General features: G+C 44.9%; 1 protein-coding gene across 3 annotated transcripts in view; it reads right to left on the bottom strand.

The window, feature by feature from the left end:
• The window catches only part of OXNAD1 (oxidoreductase NAD binding domain containing 1), a 65,612-nt gene that overhangs the window by 11,155 nt on the left and 34,647 nt on the right, over positions 1–19,810 (bottom strand). For all 3 annotated transcript variants that reach the window (XM_083188797.1, XM_083188796.1, XM_083188795.1), the window contains one exon: positions 17,136–17,378. In XM_083188797.1, coding sequence (XP_083044923.1) covers positions 17,136–17,378 — 243 coding nt within the window. The remainder of the gene's footprint in view (positions 1–17,135; positions 17,379–19,810) is intronic.

Raw genomic sequence — 19,810 nt, forward strand, 5'->3', positions numbered from 1 at the left:
CGCCCAGTGCTGCTGCTGGCTACCCATGCTTGGATAAACTGTCAGCTCAGCTCTAACACACATAGCTGAGTACAGGTGCACACAGTCTACGGCCACACAGTGTGGTAAGGCTGCCTATGCGCAGCTTGGTAATAATTGGGGACCTACAGGGCTTCCGTATCCCTGAAGATGCATAGTTACCAGCGGTCTGACTCGTATATGCGCATATGCACCTTTACCACACTGTGGACCTAGCCCTGCATGGTTAATTATGCCTCTGGCTGCCGACTGTGACAGTCCCATTGCAGCCGAAGGTACAGAAACCGCTGGACCACCAGGATACTTCTCACTAAAGAGGTGGCCCACTGGCCCTGTACACTAGATGGAAAGTGGCCTGGGGGGCATATGGCACCCTGCCCCCCAGCCCAGCCTGCCCCTGTGCATATACATTAAAACTGATGAGGAGTCCTACTCACATACTGCTTCCTGGGGTAGCAAAACAAACAGAAATACCTTTCCAAATGGTCTGGATGACTGTTGGGAGCCAAGGTCTGAGTAATGACATCAACATGCACGCCCGTGTAGAAAGTTAAGGTGCATACACACTGTACAATTTTTTTGACCAATTTCCTTTGAACACAGTGTCCTGGACGAAAGATGTTGACGAAATATGAAATACAAACGATCTAGCTACAGTTTATAGGCTTTTTTGAAAGATATCCAAATAAAGCTGCATGCAGTTATTTATTCATTAACAGTTTCTTATATAGCGCATACTGTACATATTCTGCAGCGCTTTACAGAGGATAGTTGAACATTCACATCAGTCCCCTCCCCAGTGGAGCTTACAATCTATATTCGCTACCACATGTACACGCACACACACAGACATTCTAGGGTTATATTGTTGGAAGCCAATTTACCTACAAGTATATTTTTGGATTGTGGGAGGAAATCGGACTACCCAGAGTAAACCCACGCAACCACAGGAAGAATATATAAACTGCGCACAGTTAGGGCCATGGTGGGAATTGAATCCATTACCTCAGTGCTGTGAGGCAGTAATGTTAACTATTACACCATCATAAAAAACCTTGATGAACAACTGGCGGGTATGCGCATCATCATTCGTTCCATACACACTGAAAGATATTTTGACCAATATCGTTCAGAAGGGCCAAAATGAACAAAATTGGTCAACAAAAAATTGTACAGTGTGAATGTACCTTTACTGCCACATGATAATAGTCTTAACAGTGCATGTCTTCCATATCTTCTTGTGAAGCACTTGCGTATGCATTGCTGACTGACATATTTTTAAAAATAGTCTCCGCCGCCAAAATGTAGTCATCTTCTAATGGCTAGCAGGATAACGCGCCATGTCACACTATCCATGTCAGCTGAAGCTGGTTCCACATGACAAGGTGCCAGATTCTCTAAGCTTCAAAAGTGATAAACTAGAGAGTGATAAACAGCCAGCCAATCAGCTCCTACCTGCCATGTCACAGACTGTGTTTAAAAAAAGTCAGACTGGTGCTGATTGGTTGGCTGTTTATCACTCTCTATATTATCACTTTTGAAGCTTAGAGAATCTGGTCCAAAGAGTGCAGCGCACTGCTATAGCCCACAGTCAATCCAACACAGCATGTTGGGATATGAGGTAATAGGAGTTGCACCACAAATATGCAACATATAAATCTGTAGCAAATATAATTTGGGCCCCCCTCCTCCACTCCAACTAATGTTCACAATATGAACTGCTGCAGTGGGCCCCTTAGTCCTCAAGGCCCCGGGGCAATGCACCTGCTGCACCTCTGGTGTCTACTTAGTAGGGCTGTCCTGCTGTAATCTAGACAGTGGGGTGTTTGGGTCAGCATGGGCCACGCTCTATAAGGAGTGTTTCCTGCAGCTTGTTTAGCCCAAAGCACAAAGGCCCTTACGTCAGATCTGATCGCAGTACAAATTTGTTTGGAAAATGGGCAAAACCATGTGCACTGCAGGTGGGGCAGATGTAACATGTGCAGAGTGTGTTACATTTTGCTGGGGTGTGTTTAAACGGAGATCTAAATTACAGTGCAAAAATAATGCAGCAAGTATTTACCCTGCACAGAAACAAAATGCAGAACCAAATGTATTTACAAGCCTTAAGGCTTTGCAAATACAACAGGCGCTTACTGGGGTCTGTTGCCTAGCTGCACACACTAGGGCAGACATGTTCAAACCATGGCCCTCCAGCTGTTGTTAAACTACAAGTCCCATGATGCCTTGCCAGTTTTGCCATTAGGGTATGCTAAAACTATGACAAGGCATGCTGGGATGTGTAGTTTCACAACAGCTGGAGGGCCACAGTTTGGACATGCCTGCACTAGGGGAATGTCAAGTCCCCTATAAAATAGCTAAAAGGTAAAGAGAATAAGTGGAGCGCTTCAAAAATCTAGCATAAATTGGGTATTACAGTATTTATGGATTAAAAAATAATAATAAAATGTATATATTCACAGTGCGAAATAATCTATTTAAAAAAAAACACTAAATAAAGCAATTGATAATAGCAAGTGTACTATTTGAGTATCCAAAGTGAAATGAATTAAAGGTCATATTCTTTTTTAAACAAAAAGAAACACAGAAACAAAATAACTCACACAAATCTAACTCTCTCTGCACATGTTACATCTGCCCCACCTGCAGTGCACATGGTTTTGTCCATTTTCCAAACAAATTTGTACTGCGATCAGATCTGAATAAAGGCCAAAGAGTTGACAAAGGGGATCCTACCCAGTACTACACAGTATATAAAAACTATATTCATTTTATATACAGGTCTGCACAAGAAGCAGCTTATGTGGTTTTCAAGATAAAAAAAGGCTATATTTAACCACATAATCTACCTTTGTGGGTACTATACTATTTGTAGAAGCGAAGATTTGCATTTGGAAAGCATGAAGGCTGCTGATTTCCTCCTGCGTGCAGCTGTGAAGGTGGCAGAGGCGAGCCATTCCCACTCACATTTGATGCAGCCAACAAACGAGCTGCAGAAAGCAGTTTGCAGCCTTTTGTTCACACCATTTACCCCAAGCACAGCTTCTCCCTATCCCACTGGGCACTTCTTACACTCACAATAAGGCAAGCAGCCGGGAAGAAAATAAGCGCTGGCAGGCCATTGTTTACAAGCTCAAATTAGGTATTCTAAATATAGAACTAAATGGCTGACTTATGTTTTGTGCAATATCACATTCTCCTCTGATATCGGCGTACACATTTATATCAAATTCCAGAACAAATGCAAACAAGAAAATAAATCTGTAAAAAAAAAACTCTGATTTTTTTTTTCAAATAAACAAAAAAATATAAGTAGTATAACTGCAACATCCCTAATTCCGTAAATCACATAATAAATGTACAGTAGCTGTTCCCATGAAAGCACATGAGTGAATAAATAACATTTGACTATGACTAATAGTGTGCTGACACGAGAGAACTGACTAGAACAGTAATGGTCGTTATGGACTCTAATCTGATCATGCACAGATAGATCTGGAATCTCAGGATGGCCCGCAAGCAACCAGCCACATGCTTATCTGTAGATTTAAGATGGTAAGCTTGCGAGCAGGGCCCTCCTACCATTTTGACTGTCTGTAACTTACCCTGTTTGTTTTATCTCTATTTCCAATTGTAAAGCGAAGGGGAATTGTAAGAAACACGTTTTATAAATACAAATAGACACGTGATCAAATTGGAGAGAAGCAGTGGCTGTCTAGGGTACAATTTGTGCAATCACCGCACACATTTTCAGACTGGTCATCACCCAATCTAATTATCCAGTTCAACAACTGATCGATCTCAACTTGCAGTTAGATGCTAAATTAGTCTAAAAGCAGACTATATAGTGAAATGTGCCCATGTACACTCACACCGTACTGCACATGGCCACATTTCACCCTGTGTGCAGAATAGTACGCATCAGTAGTTCTTACTGTCCTATATAGGAAACTCTGGGGCAGATGTACTAAACCCCCCCTTAGCGCTTCTCAAATAACGGGTCCCGCTTCTCCTGCATAACGAGGAGAAGCGGGCACCCGTTATTTGCTAATGTATTAACCCCCTGCAAGCCGATAAGGAGAGCCGTTATGCCCAGCGTTAACGGCTCTCCTTACCGGCTCCCCCGGCATCCCGCGCATGCTCAGTGCGCTCCCTCCCCCTGTCCGGCTCTAATGGGCATGCACGAGATCTCGCAAAAAACGCGAGATCTCCTGCGCAGCCCAAGCCAGAAGCAGGGCTAGTGTTGTCCCTGCAGTGGGGGATAGGACAATGCTAGCCCTGAGCTGGCGAAGTGGCCAGGGCGAATTAACGCCTGGGCGGCTGTCAATACATCGTCCCGGCCGCTAAACACTGGGGGGGATTGCAGGGGACAGCACCGCCGAACGTAACTCGTGGGCATTAGGAAAATTGTAATCCCCCCAGTTAACCAGCATTAAGTGCATTTCTGCACTTAAAGTTGGTTCATACATCTGCCCCTCTGGTACTTGTTTCCTAGCATGGCGCCAGTCGTGGGTAATCGCATACCTTAAGTTAAGGTAACTTAAGGTATGCGATTTACGCAACCGACCCAATTTTTTGGTAATTTCAGCCTTTTTTCCCCGTCAATGAAAAAAATCGCATTGATCGCGACCATTGCATGCCATTATAATGGCTTGCGATGCGACCGACGCAATTTTACATAGGGGACAATGTTAAAAGGGCGAATGGCCCCGATTTTTTTATTGTATAGGCACCCTAATGGGTATTTTACATGTGAAATGGCCCCCCATTGTTAACGCCACCTCAGTATGGACGCTAACCCGAAGCGTGGCGAGCGCAGCGGTACGCGTCCTCCGACCTTTTTCATAACCCCACTATCCACGTCGGCGTGGAGTTGATTTTATACCGTAATACCTGTGAAGTAATGCGCTTGCGCTCGCCAACACTTTATAAAATCAACTCCACGCCGACATGAATAGTGGGGGTATGAAAAGGTTGGAGGACGCGTTCGCCACGCTTCGGGTTGGCGTCAATACTGGTGTAGCGTTAACTATGGGGGCCATTTCACCAATGAGGGGGGTATGCAATAAAAATTGGGGTCCCAGGGACCATTTTACATTGCTTCCAATGTAAAAATCACGTTGATCACATGGCATGCGATTTGGTTGCATGCGATGGACGCGATTTTTTAGGTCCCGATGCCTGTAATTAAAATCGCTGGCGCCGTGCTAGGAAACAAGTACCGAAACTCTCACTTTACTTATCAAGACAGATAGATGAACAGATGTAGATCCTCCCTCACTGACACTAGGGATATTGGTCGTCTTGCTAGTGTTTACGTTCTGTGTGAATTCAAATACAAAGTCCTAGTCGCAATATACGCTATGCAGCGGGAGACATGAAGTGTAGCATCTTTGTATGAAATGTGCATCTTAATTGCAATGCGACAAAACCAATTCAAAAGGCAGCACATATAAATTTGATATCTGTGTACAACCGAGTCTGAACCTGAGCACAAACAGAACTTGACATGAAAAAGGCCATGGCCGCTGCATCGTGGACTTGGTCATATATACTGTAAAAGTCCATGCCACGTTCCCAGGGACACCTCTATTGGGCATGCGCAAATCAGTGGAAATAGCAGAGGTGGGCATTGGACATCTTTGCATTTTGTTTACAGCTGCTCAGCAAGACAGATGGAAAGGGGAGCACAAATTGCATGAACAGTTCCCTCTAATAGCTCATAACCTGTGCTGAGATTCCACGCCTTGCGCATGCCTCTGTGGCAGACACATGCGCCTCAGCAAATCTACTGGGCTAAAGTAGAACAGCAGTAAGCCGGATCTCCATTTGTGGTTTAATAGTTGCGATTGGGTGGCGTTTTTACAATGTGGATATATAGGGCGGTATTCAATGAGCCTGATTCGCCATGTTTTTATGGCGAATTTGTGCTGTTTGGCGAATTTTTGACAAAAACGGTGAATCACCCTATTCAATGACCACATGGCGAATACATTTGAAGGTTTCTTTCGCCATGATTCACCGAGTAGCAATCGCTATCTTTTTATGGTGAAGTGGAATGTGAACTTTTAAAATAAAGTGTTTTGTTTTTTACATTTGGTGTCAAAAAATCAGGAATTTTATTCTGAGGAGGGGCATGCTATTTTTATTCATGTGCTGTAAGCACATGAATATATATTTAATTTTAAAAAAAAAATATATATTTTTTTTTTACACAGCAGCCAGCAGGGGGCGCTGGAGCCGAGCCGCTCATTACATATTCATATATTCACTGCACCCGATGTTACGATCGGGTATAGTGAATATACGTGGCCCCCTGCTGGCACCCCCGGGGGGCAGCCTGTGCTGCCTGGCACCCGGGGAGCCCACCTGCCCCCCACAAACGTTCAGGGGCAGGCAGAGAGACTTCCATCTCTCTGCCTGGCACCCTCCTCAGGCTCCCTGCGGCATTCGCCGCAGGAGCAGCGAGCCCCTGACACGTTGAATACCGGAGCCCGCTGGCTCCAGAACGTGGCGAATGTGCAGCGAATCCTAAAAAGGATTCGCTGCACCTCGCAGGTATTCACATTGAATACCGCCCATAGTGGTGGTGCAGCCACATAAATAAACAAGTCCCATTATGTCTGGTATATGCACACATTGGGGCTAAGCAAAGCAACTACAGAATAGGCACAAATATATTCTCCAATTATGTCCATACAAATACATCCTTATTTAACTCAGTTACATCCCCAACAACCTATAGTGTGGCAAGCGATCACATTCTATGAGCTAACTGTATTTACGCTAAGTAAGCAGAACAAACACAAACAATGTAATATGACCTAAGAGATTGTTCAGGCACCAATACCCATGGCTAATTATGTTAATTAGCCATTGCTTCAAACTTTCCTGTCAGTGCACACAGTGCTATTATCTGTACAGGCTAAAAGGTATTCTTTGAATTAACAAAAAAGTAGTACAGTGATATGCACACACGTGCATATGTATGTACTATTCAGTGATAGAAGGGTCTATGAATCATGTCATATAAATAACATTTATATAAGGCTTACATGTTTGGGCAGCCGGGCCTGATATCATCAATCCAGCCTGGGCAGCCACATGTGTGAGCAATTACATGGGAGGCAGAGGAGATGATCTGGGAAAGGCCTCTGGCTGTGAATAGGTATTTCTAACCATCTGCAAATCTATTAGTCTGCCACACACTAGACTCCAGTCACTGACCTCTGCCGTAATGAAAAGTTTCATGCTAAGTGAAAAGGAAAGAAAAAATGCTCCATCAACCTGCATTGCATAATATAATGAAAGTTGCAATTTACTGTGGGAAAAAGGAGTATTTTCTGCCACTGTGCCAATAACAATAAAAGAGCTTTAAAATGTAGATTCAAAAGAAAACTCAGGTTCGAAGAAGTGCTGTCACCTCCAGGCCCATATGTAATTCAGAAGTGACCCAGCTGATGCATCTCTTCCGATTTGCCATCCACGTGAACGGCCAAATTGAGAATTAAGCCTGTCACAGAGCCATTTAAGCGCTATGCTGAGCAACCAGGTCACACAGTGTATTTAATAATCTCTCTCCACTGTTATGACATTGGCTGACCCAACCTTACATCCTCAAAGGATACATTGTTATGTTGCCGGAGTAATACAATATGTGTTTTCTACTCTCGTCTGATATGGAGAAAATAGGATTTTAATACCTACCGGTAAATCCTTTTCACAGAGTTCATATGGGGTACTGAGGTCTCAATACATTGGGGAATAGAGGTCATCCGACAGGAGACCGGCACATAAATTTCTTCAACCAGGGTGTGCTGGCTCCTACCCTCTATCTCCCCTTACTAGCCAGTTAAGAAACTGTGCCCGAAGGAGGGATAACATATGTAAGGTAGGAAATAACATGTTAACAAGTAATGTGGTGAGATTCACACCAGCACACCACAACAAACAACCACACTCTCAACTAAATTTAGTTAACCCCGTTATTGTGTCATGAAACATAACAACTTTTTAATCAACAAGTGATTAGAAAGGGAGCCCAAGTCACCAAAACTCAGATGCTCCCACACAAGTCAACAGACCTGTAATGTACAATATAGTATTGAAGCCACTGTCTAGCGAATGCAAGAACAGCTTGAACAAGATCACAATCATTTGCAATCAGAGCACCGCACTGAGGCGGGCGCTCAGTACCCCATATGAACTCCGTGAAAAGGATTTACCGGTAGGTATTAAAATCCTATTTTCACTATCATTAATATGGGGTACTGAGGTCTCAATACATTGGGGAGGTCCCAAAGCTTCCAGAAAGGGCGGGAATATGCGGAGCCTGTTGCAACACTGCATGCCCAAACTGGGTATCATCCTTGGCCACTGTGTCAAATTTATAAAATTTGACAAAGGTATGTTGGCTTGACCAAGTGGCAGCTCTACAAAGCTGCAGAGCGGAAATGCCCCGAGCAGCTGCCCAGGATGCGCCCACCGCTCTAGTGAAGTGAGCTCTCACAGAAGCTGGTACCAACAATTGTGCTGCCATATAGGCCTGCTGTATGGTGGAACAGATCCACCTAGCAATAGATTGCTTGGAGGCCGGACAGCCCTTCTTTTGTGCATCATAGAGCACAAAAAGACACTCAGTCTTACAAACTCATGCTGTCCTCTTGACATAGGCTCGCAGAACTCTGACCACATCTAAGAATGTATCTGGATGTCCTGAACTGGAAGGTACCACTATTGGTTGGTTCACATGGAACGCTGACACCACTTTCGGAAGGAACTGTTGTCTCATCCTAAGCTCCGCCCTATCCTGATGAAACATCAGATAGGGGCTCTTACATGAAAGAGCACTTAGCTCAGATACCCTCCTGGCCGAAGCCAGGGCTAACAACGTCACCGTTTCCAGGTGAGGTGCTTCAATTCAGAAGCATCCAATGGTTCAAACCATGTTGATTTCCGGTAATCCAGAACCACATCCAAGTTCCAAGGTGCCATTGGAGGCACAAATGGAGGCTGTATACGAAGCACACCTTGTAAGAATTTCTGGACTTCTGCAAAGGCAGCCAACTTCTTCTGAAAGAAGATGGAAAGGGCCGATACCTGGACTTTTAAGGACCCCAGACGGAGGCCCAAGTCTAAGCCCACCTGCAACAAAACCCAGAAATCATTCCAGTTTGAAGTGTCCCGGTGGAAAACTCATCTTTTCACACCATGCAACATATCTACACTATATCTTGTGGTAGTGTGACGCAGTCACTGAATTCCTGGCCTGGGTCATAGGGCCTTATTCTAGTTCACTCTCTGACAAAATCCTTCTTAGATGGACAAAACCATGTGCACTGCAGGGGGGCAGATGTAACTTGTGTAGAGAGAATTAGATTTGGGTGGGGTTTTACTTCAAAGTGAGATCTATATTGCAGTGTAAAATTAAAGCAGCCAGTATTTACCCAGCACAGAAACAAAATAACTCACTAGAATCTAATTCTCTCTGCACATTTTACATCTGCCCCCCTGCAGTGCACATGGTTTTGTCCATCTAAGAAGGATTTTGTCAGAGAGAGAGAGTGAACTAGAATAAGGCCCAGAGTATCAATGAGAGAGGAATGAAACCCCTTTTGAGCTATAACCTGCAGCTCAATTTCCAGGCCGTTAAACGAAGCCGCCCTAAGTCCTGGTAGACGAAGGGGCCTTGTACCAGAAGATCCCTTCTGAGAGGCAGCCGCCACGGATCTTCCACTAACATGTTTTGCAGACTTGCGAACCACGCCTTCCGAGGCCAGTCTGGAGCTATTAGAATTGCCTCCACCCTTTGGCTTCGGATTCTCTGCAACACTTTTCCCAGCAGCGGAAGGGGAAACAGGTACACCAGAGTGTACGACCACGTTGTAGTCAGAGCATCCACTGCCTCTGCCTGTGGATCTCTCGTCCTTGAGCAATATCTGCTGACCTTCTTATTGACTCTTGAGGCCATCAGGTCTATCTGCGGTATTCCCCACAGATCTGTAATGCTCTCGAACACCTTCCCCAGGTAGTCCCCACTCCCCGGGGTGAAGTTTGTGGCGGCTGAGAAAATCCGCTTCCCAGTTGTCCACCCCGGGAATGAAGATAGCTGAAATTGCTATTGCATGAAGCTCCGCCCAGGCAAGGATCTTGGTTGCTTCCCTCATGCAGGCCCCTGCTTTTAGTCCCTCCTTGACTATTTATATAAGCAACTGTCGTTGCGTTGTCCGACTGGACTTGTATCGCCCGATGATTCAAGAGGGAATGAGCCTGCAACAGAGCGTAATAGACCGCTCTCAGCTCCAAGTTGTTGATATGGAGCTGTGCTTCCACAAGTGTCCACTTCCTTTGAAAGTGAACTCCTTGTGCTACGGCTCCCCAGTCGAGGAGGCTGGCATCTGTAGTCAACAGAATCCAGTCCTGGATTCCAAATCTCCACCCCGCAAGGAGGTTCGGAGTGTGGAGCCACCACTGCAGAGACTGTCTTGCCTTTGCTGAAAGAATCTCCCAAATTGGAGTGCCTCGAATGAGGCCACCATCTTTCCCATTAACCTGATGCACAGGTAGACTGACACCTTCTCTGGGGTCAGGACTTCCAACAGTAACTGCTGGAGAGCGGCAATCTTTTCCGCCGGGAAAAACACCCTCTTCTCCAACGTGCCCAATATCATCCCCAAGAATTGGAGACGCTGGGTCGGCACTAGAGAAGACTTCGGTATGTTCAGTATCCATCCGTGGTCTGACAGTACACGTCTGCATCTGCTTGGTCTGCAATGTATTAGCTGCAAGCTGTGATGAGAGAGTCTCCAGCATAGCTTTCATGCTGCTGGCCCAAGAGGGTTCCTGGGTCTCACCCTGCGAGATACCACTAAGTTGTGGAGACACACTGCTGAGCTGTGGTGACATACATTGCTCACAAGCAACCTGTGATGTAGAACTTGTAGCAAACTTGTTGCTGCAAATCATACAAGCAATTTTTCTCACCATTTTGGAGAGAAGTTACACCCCCCTGTACACACTGCAAACACACAGGTACACAATATTGTCAAAGAGATAATAGCTATGTGTTATGCTCTATCTGTATGTGATGTGCACAATGTTAACAGGCAGTGGGGGGACTCAGATATATGGGGACACCAGCACCCTGCAACCTAGTCCTTTAGATAAAAGGACTGGCAGTAACAAGCACAAATGTAATATATAACAATGCTCTCAAGTGGCTGTGAAGCCCACTGATGCACTGTTTAGCGCTATACTTGCTGTCTCTGCTGTCAGAATCTCTCTCTCCCAAAGCTGCACTGCTGAGGAGTGATTTCCTGATGCTGAAATGGCGCCCACAGCATGTAGAAGCAGCAGGAAGCAGTGTATAGGTGCGCATAGAGGCTCTGGTCCTACTCTGAGCTAAGCCCCGCCTATCAAATGGCACCTGGGCTATACTAATGTTTATACTGGCGCCAGTGTTAAACAAAGGGTTAACAACATGCCCTGGTGGTCCAGTGGCAGTCACTGGCATCCAGTGTCAGCGGGGCTGTCAGCGGTCCCTGTGCAGGGACACCGCCGCCCTCGCCATCTTGCCGCACATAAACCGGGGTAACCCACTGTGGGGACCCCGGGTAACACTAACCACTCAACGGCTTCAGGCTGAGCCAGGGGTGTGCGGCATGCTGGGGGTTTGCACATAAACCGGGGTACCCCACTGTGGGGACCCCGGGTAACACTCACCACCCAACGGCTTCAGGCTGAGCCAGGGGTGTGTGGCATGCTGGGGGTGTGCGCGCTGCAGCGTGATGCCCGCGGTAACAAGAAACCCTCTCAGGTCAGTGAACCTGCAGCAGGGATCAGTTCGGTACCTTAAGAGGTCGGCAACTGTCCCTTCCCCCGGGGGGCAGACGGCTTTGCATAGCACAGCGCTATGCAAAGCCATCCTCAAAGCCCAGCAGATGAGTGGCTTTCCTGGCGATGGTGCGGGAGCGCGCAGTATGGCTCACCGCCGGGCCATACACCCTGAGCGGCTTTGAGCTGAAATCTGCCTAAACTTGCTGGTTTGAACGGCTTTCAGCTCAAAGTCGCCCAGTTTGCATGGGCCTCAAGACTTACAAGAAAGGGGGATTTTTCGACAAAATTAGTTTGAAATAAACAAATGAATTATTTATTATCTTTTTCTATGTTGAAGTGCATTATGAGGTAGCGGGTAGACTTTAAAACTCTGTTGCAGTTATACTGTATGATATACTGCCTGAAAATATTCAGAGATTAGTGTCTCATACCGTTCATTCTTCATGGTTTTCTGTATTTTCTTTGAAAGTGTTAAGAATTCTGCTTGAAAAATTTGCATAAAAACGTCCACACTGTTCGGTAGTATGATACTTTTACACAATAGATTTGAAATTAGGCATTCAATGCACAGTTATAAAAAAATTGTAAAACACCCTTTAGTGCTGGTTATACAAAGACATAAGGTAAGACCGGGCACCCTTACAGGCAGGTATGCACGCTATCATAAACGTCTGCTAATGTTACAGCAATTCATCAGCTTCTGGAGCACACATGAATGTGACTGCCCAGGTGATTAGTACACTACGCTGCAACAAGGACAGAGCACAAGGCTTTGTGTTGGCTTTTAACATACGCTTGCCTTTTTAATATCAGTTTATGGAGTGTGCACAGGTCCTTGGTGCTCAAAATGAGCATTGACTGACTGGGGGAGTTTTCATGCGACAAAGGCACTTATTCAGATCTGATGGCAGTACAAATTTGTTCTCAAAATGGGCAAAATCATGTGCACAGCAGGTGGGGCAGATGTAACATGTGCAGAGAGAGTTACATTTTGGGTGGGGAGTGTTGAAAATGAAATCTAAATTGCAGTGTAAAAATAATGCAGCCAGTATTTCCCTGGCATAGAAACAAAATATCTCCCCCAAATCTAACTCTCTCTGCACATGTTACATCTGCCCCACCTGCAGTGCACATGGTTTTGCCCATTTTGAGAACAAATTTGTACTGCGATAAGATCTGAATAAGGGCCAAAATGTAGCAGCAACTGCATTTGCTACTAACCTCAATAAAATGAAACTTTGTTTATGTAACCACTGTGTTGTGTAGAGCAGTGGTTCTACACCTGGTGTATGTGTACCCCTGGGGGTACGCTGCAGGCCGGTTGAGGGTACTTGAAAATATTATTAGTAATGGTGGAAGAAGAGCAAAAAGTCTCCCAATGGCGGAAGAAGTCTTCCATTGCTGTGTAGATTACCTACATGGAGTAACCAGTTCTGTCTGCAGCTCCATCAGCATCTCTTGCTTTTGCCTGACCAGCAATCCACTGGAAGCTACCCACACTGCCCTCAGAAATCAGCGTTCATCTGCCCCACACTGACATGGGTGGAGGAGGAAGCAGCAGCATTAATCCTACAGGCGTTAGCGGGAACCTGGAGTACACAGCCAGCGGCCAGACACAGAGGTATCCGATTCCTGACCGCACACTACTCCTTAATATAAGGACATGCAAGAGGATACGCATACCGCTCACTTCTGCTTCACTCATACTGTGGATATTTCAAATTGAGAGAAGGGGGTGCTCATAAATTAAAAGTCTAATGAAGAGGTATAGAAGAGAAAAGAGCTCCACTACAATGGGAAATACTGTATATTGGTTAATGTAATGATCAACTGTTTAATATATGATAAGAAAGACATTAGTATTGTCTAAGAATTACTCTATTCTTTTATAGAAAAGATATTTTAGGGACAGATTCAATTAGCTGCATGTTGTGTCGAGCATTCTGCCCTGTCTGTCCCCAGGTCCCGATGCTCTGCTTATAGAGGCTCCAAAAAAGGTTATTGTAGACCAAAGTATTGTACATTTAGGGTGGAACTTACTCAGGATTTCACAAAATCACACTGAGATTCAGCCAATCAGCCTGCGGACAGTGAATTTGAAATCAGAAGCTCTTCCCACGCTGCCGCCCGGCGGAAAGCGCTAGAGTTAGACTTCTTATTTCCAAGACACTGCAGGAACCCGGCGGCCGGCGCCAACTCACTACACAGCAACGCAGGGAACCTTCTCACCGCAGCTTCTAGACAGCGCCACAGGTACACCCGCGCCGCACGGACCCCCATGCCCGCTCCCCCCTGCCTGCTCCCTAGGGGGGTGTTTTAACTGGAGTGGAGGCGCAAAATTTTTCCCGGCGGGGTTGGGGGGCCGCAATATTTATTTTTACGCCACTGGATGGAATATGATCTATCGGGCTGGGTTTACTTTTTATTGTGCGTAAAAAGGAGTGAAGAAAATGTAATTTATGTATATCTTTCAAGTATAGTATTTACCTAATAGCCCACAAATGCACATATATTTTTCAGATAGTGGGTGAATTAATAAATATTAAAATTACACAGCCCTAATTGGTAAAACTGAAAAAACAAACAAAAAAAAAACAACAGTAACTGAAGGTTTGCTGAATTCATTGGGCCTGATTTTAAAGGTCCATTCACACTGAGCATTTTTAGCCCATTTTAGCAATTTTCCCAGGGGTGGACGATTTTCCATAGCAGGACGCTTTGAAAAGCCGTCCACTCCGTTGCTCACCTGGTGGTCGTACCAAGAGATGAGTGGCTGGGTCAGTGATGATGCGGGAGCGCGCATCGGTGCTCACTGCTGCCATGTACACACTGGGCGGCTTTCGAGCTGAAAGTCGCCCAGTGTGTATGGGCCTTAAGTCATACGTACTACCGATGTCGGCCACAGTTCCACTTCTTTCTTTTACATACTGGGCCAGATTTATTAATCCTATTGAAGTGATAAAGTGGCTGGTGATAACGCAGCAGCCAATAAGCTCCTAAATGACACATTACAGATTAGGTTTGAAATATGACAGTTAAGAGCTGATTGGCTGCTATGTTATCACTGACAGCTTTATCACTTCACCAGGCTTAAAAAATCCACTATGTCTAAGTGGCCCTGCTTGCCCTGGAGGTGCACAGTCTCAGAAATGACTGGGCAGTGACTGGGAGATGGCTCCTCTTACATGAGTATTAAAGGCGTGTCACTGAAGTGGTCCAAACTCCAATGCATAAGCTCTCAAATTGGATAATCTGCACCATAAGGTGGAACTTTCCCTGGTGCGACTGATATTTGTCTAAAGATGTACCACCAAGTATGATTGCAAAGTCTGAAGACGTTCAAAGTGGGTGTCTCGGTTCTTGCACATTCATACACCTAGATGTACACCAGGCAAGGACAGAAAGTTGCAGGCATGCAAACGCAAGAGACACTGGATGCTGCAGTGTGCGATTTAAAATCAGACCTTAATCTGCACATACAGTAGGGGTGTAGTTCCCCACAAAATTCAATTAGACACAATAAATGACTGCAGGCTATCGGATCCCCCAGGGCTGCCAAAGTAGCCCCAAAGATTATCAAATGGGAATATTCTACTTTGGCTGAATTAAATTTACATACATCACTTTCTCTACTTCCGGGAAGGCAAGGCGGGTGAGCATCACAGACACTGGTTACGTCCATATTCTTTTTGTAAGCATTTTGTGAGAGTTTAGATCGGTATCAGATTGCTGTCCTACCATCTAAACCCCACAAAATAGCATATGTTACATGCTTTGTGCTCACTTATTATTTATTACCAGTCACTTATATAGCGCACACATATTTCTCAGCGCTTTATAGAGAATATTCAAACATTCACATCAGTCCCTGCCCCAGTGGAGCTTACATTCTATATTCCCTACCACATGTACACGCACACACAGACATTCTAGGGTTACTTTGTTGGGAGCCAATTTACCTACGGGTATATTTTTGGAATGTGGAAGGAAACCGGAGTACCCAGAGGAAACACAAGCACGGGGAGAATATACAAACTCCGCACAGTTAAGACCATGATGGAAATCAAACCCATGACCTCAGTGCTGTGAGGCAGAAAGGCTAACCATTACCCCATCTGTGCTGATTGTTAGAATGCAAAAGTTAACACTTAAGGTTTGTACACATGGCAGATACAGCCGTGAGATGCGAGTCCTGATGCAATCAGATCGCATCGGGACTCGCATCTCACGGCATGCTAGAGGGGCCCAATTTAGACTATATAGTGCAGATCTGCACTATATAGTCTTGCCTGCCGATATGCGCTCACACGGAAGCGCGCATCGGGCTCGTAAGCCCTAAAAAAGCATGCTATTTGGCTTCCGATGTTCCCTGGCAGCAGGTTTTCTGAATTCATTGGGCCTGATTTTAAAGGTCCATTCACACTGAGCATTTTTAGCCCATTTTAGCAATTTTCCCAGGGGTGGACGATTTTCCATAGCAGGACGCTTTGAAAAGCCGTCCACTCCGTTGCTCACCTGGTGGTCGTACCAAGAGATGAGTGGCTGGGTCAGTGATGATGCGGGAGCGCGCATCGGTGCTCACTGCTGCCATGTACACACTGGGCGGCTTTCGAGCTGAAAGTCGCCCAGTGTGTATGGGCCTTAAGTCATACGTACTACCGATGTCGGCCACAGTTCCACTTCTTTCTTTGACATACTGGGCCAGATTTATTAATCCTATTGAAGTGATAAAGTGGCTGGTGATAACGCAGCAGCCAATAAGCTCCTAAATTACACATTACAGATTAGGTTTGAAATATGACAGTTAAGACCATGATGGAAATCAAACCCATGACCTCAGTGCTGTGAGGCAGTAAGGCTAACCATTACCCCATCTGTGCTGATTGTTAGAATGCAAAAGTTAACACTTAAGGTGTGTACACATGGCAGATACAGCCGTGAGATGCGAGTCCTGACGCGATCAGATCGCATCGGGACTCGCATCTCACGGCATGCCAGAGGGGCCCAATTTAGACTATATAGTGCAGATCTGCACTATATAGTCTTGCCTGCCCTCTCTATCTGGCTGCCGATATGTGCTCACACGGAAGCGCGCATCGGGCTCGCAAGCCCTTAAAAAGCATGCTATTTGGCTTCCGATGTTCCCTATATCGGGAACATCAGAAGCCAAATCTTACCGTCTGTACACACTATTACTGTATACAGTATCTCATAGGAGGAGTTTACTTTCATTGACAGTATGTGCAAGGAAGTTTAACAATATCAACATATCCTGCAATTACCTTGAATAACAACTCGCTGGTGTTCTTGGCACTATAATAGAGCTTAACACTCCCCATTTGGAATCCTCTGCCTGTTGTCTCCATCGACTTGTAGAGGTCAGCAACATGTAAGAGAATTGAAAAAAGCGGATTGATTCCTACTCCACCGGCTATTAAGACCAGATTCACCGGAACGTCAGACTCTTGAGGATCAAAGAAAAACTCTCCCCCAACTCGCAGCGCTACTTCTGAGCCAAGAGCACACTGCAATAGAGGAGAAGAGAATTATGGTTGCACTAAATTAATAAGGAATAAACCCTTTTATAAGCATAGCATAAAGATGTACCGGTTTACAAGTACTATATAATTCCAGAATTATACCCCTTTTCCAACAACCATAATAACCCATTTTTTTTTTGCAAGGGAACACACATAACCCTAGGCTTGTGTGCAGTGTAAACGGTCACGACCCAGGATTTCAACCCGGAAAATGATCCGCATCACGGTGCAGTGTAAACAGGTAACCCGGCTCGATTTGACCCTGGACCCGTTCAACGCAATGCAAAAGCCGGCACTGGGAGATACCAGCATCAGGCCCCGCTTCCGCTGAGGTCACCCGCCTATCATTATGTCGGGTGGGGACGTGGTGTAAAAGGGTCAAATGCCAGGTCCAAAAACCCAGGTGTGACATTTTAGGTGTAAATGTTTAATCCAGTACAGCTATTAGATTAGAACCACTGACCAAAATACACAAACGTATAAACCATTCCCAGTACTGTAAATAAATAAAATATGAAGTTAATTCAGCTCCTGTACTTTTAAGGCAAACAATTGAATAAGACAATATTGTCTACCATAGGGCATAATTTAGCTACAGTATTACAGATGACCCAGTAGTTGATAGAATGGCAGAACTAATGGGGGTATGGGAGGCTGAATACTCTGAGACCACAATAAAGCCTTTTATTAGAATTTCCCCATGGCATGCTATGTGCTCCAGCTCATGTGGCTACTTGTGAGTATCTATGCACATGTGTGACCCTGATAAGAAGATGTTATTAGGCTATATGTCCGCAGCTGCACTGAGGAATCACATCACTCTGCTATGCTGGATGGTGATCTATTGTGTTCTAACAACTCTTAAACGTGATTGCCTGGGAATATTGCCCTATGTTCCTTGGAGGTATCAGAAACCTTTCCCTGGTGAGAAACAGGGTGGCACTTTACAAATATAAGATACTAATTTATTAACAAAATGTTCTGCTTTTATGGTCAAATTCCAATTTCATTGTTTGCTCGCTTTCCCTGAACAGCGCTTCAGATGTGAAATGCAAGATACGTTCCAGCAATACACAATCTGTCCCCTGTAATAAAGAAAACTGGCATGGCTGCATTAAACACTTGGCACCGGCGTGCGCTGGCATGGCTATATTGGTTTCATGCTATTCTGAGATTGCCCGCTCTACCACACATAACAAGGATGTTGATCAATAAGCGATACTACAGAATAGTGTGGAGCCAGACACATATCAGAGATACTACTGCTACATCTACCGTACAGTCTTCTAATAGCACAATAACAATCACAGCACCTAGAATGACTTCCACAGCAACAGGGAGATACACAAACAATAATGCATTCTGAACATGCAGCAGTGAATAAGTCCTTTATTAAGCCTAGGCCAGTAGATATCAGCATTATACCTAGTGAAGCACGTAGTAAAAGTTATTTCAGGCACACCAGACAATGGTGGTTTCATCATGTACACAGTATGAACACTATGGACAATACAGAAGCAAACTGATAACCAACACTTCGTTGGTGGGGATTGGGTGCATCTCACTTCCAGACTGTGCTAAAGATCTGTACAGGAATCTTGGGAAACAGACACCAGAATCCTACAGTATAGGCCTTCTATCTACCGCCCTTTTAACCAGATTGCATTTGTTTCCTTATTTCAAGAACAGTGTTCTAAGTCCCTAATTCAGAGTCGTACGCTAATGCAATTGCTATTTTTTTAGGCTATGGAACTGCTAACGTGAGCAAGTGATGCTACCACCTACAAATGAAAAGAAACACCCACTGAAACCATTGCAACCCCTTCGCAATATGCGTACACATTTGCAGCCTATACGTAACAACAGGGAACTGGGTACGCAGACTAGACGCAGATAAACATCAGCTTTGCGTACGACTCTTAATTAGGCCTTAGTCGCTCATAGCGTTCCAAATGCTAGGATTAGGAGTAGCATTTTTATTCGCAAAGGAGTGGATATAAGTAGAGATTTCACGTAACGATGTGTGGTGAGAGGTCTCATGTACAGTGAGAGTTACCATGCATCGCTATGCTGAAATGCTACATTGTATCCATGCAACAAAAATCCTAAATAAAGTACTTTGTTCATTGTTAGCATCTCAGTATAGTATTCAAATGCAAAATATGGGAAAAAGCACTCAAGCAGTGGAATCACTATCCATGGTGGAGCGTTTAAGTCACACCAGACATTTTGTGCAAAGTAGTATAGGGGTGTGAGGACACATCTGTATATACAAGTGTATTCCCTCATAAAAAAAAACTCTGCAAGCGTGGGCAATGCATTTTAGTCACAATGAAATACAATTCGGACACACAGGGAGATTGTGCTTATTAATTTGATATGTGACACTTGTATATCTGAGTGCGACTTAGCATGTC

The sequence above is a fragment of the Crinia signifera genome, chromosome 5, assembly GCF_055691185.1.
Source record: "Crinia signifera chromosome 5, ASM5569118v1, whole genome shotgun sequence".
In the NCBI taxonomy this organism is placed as follows: Eukaryota; Metazoa; Chordata; class Amphibia; order Anura; family Myobatrachidae; genus Crinia; species Crinia signifera.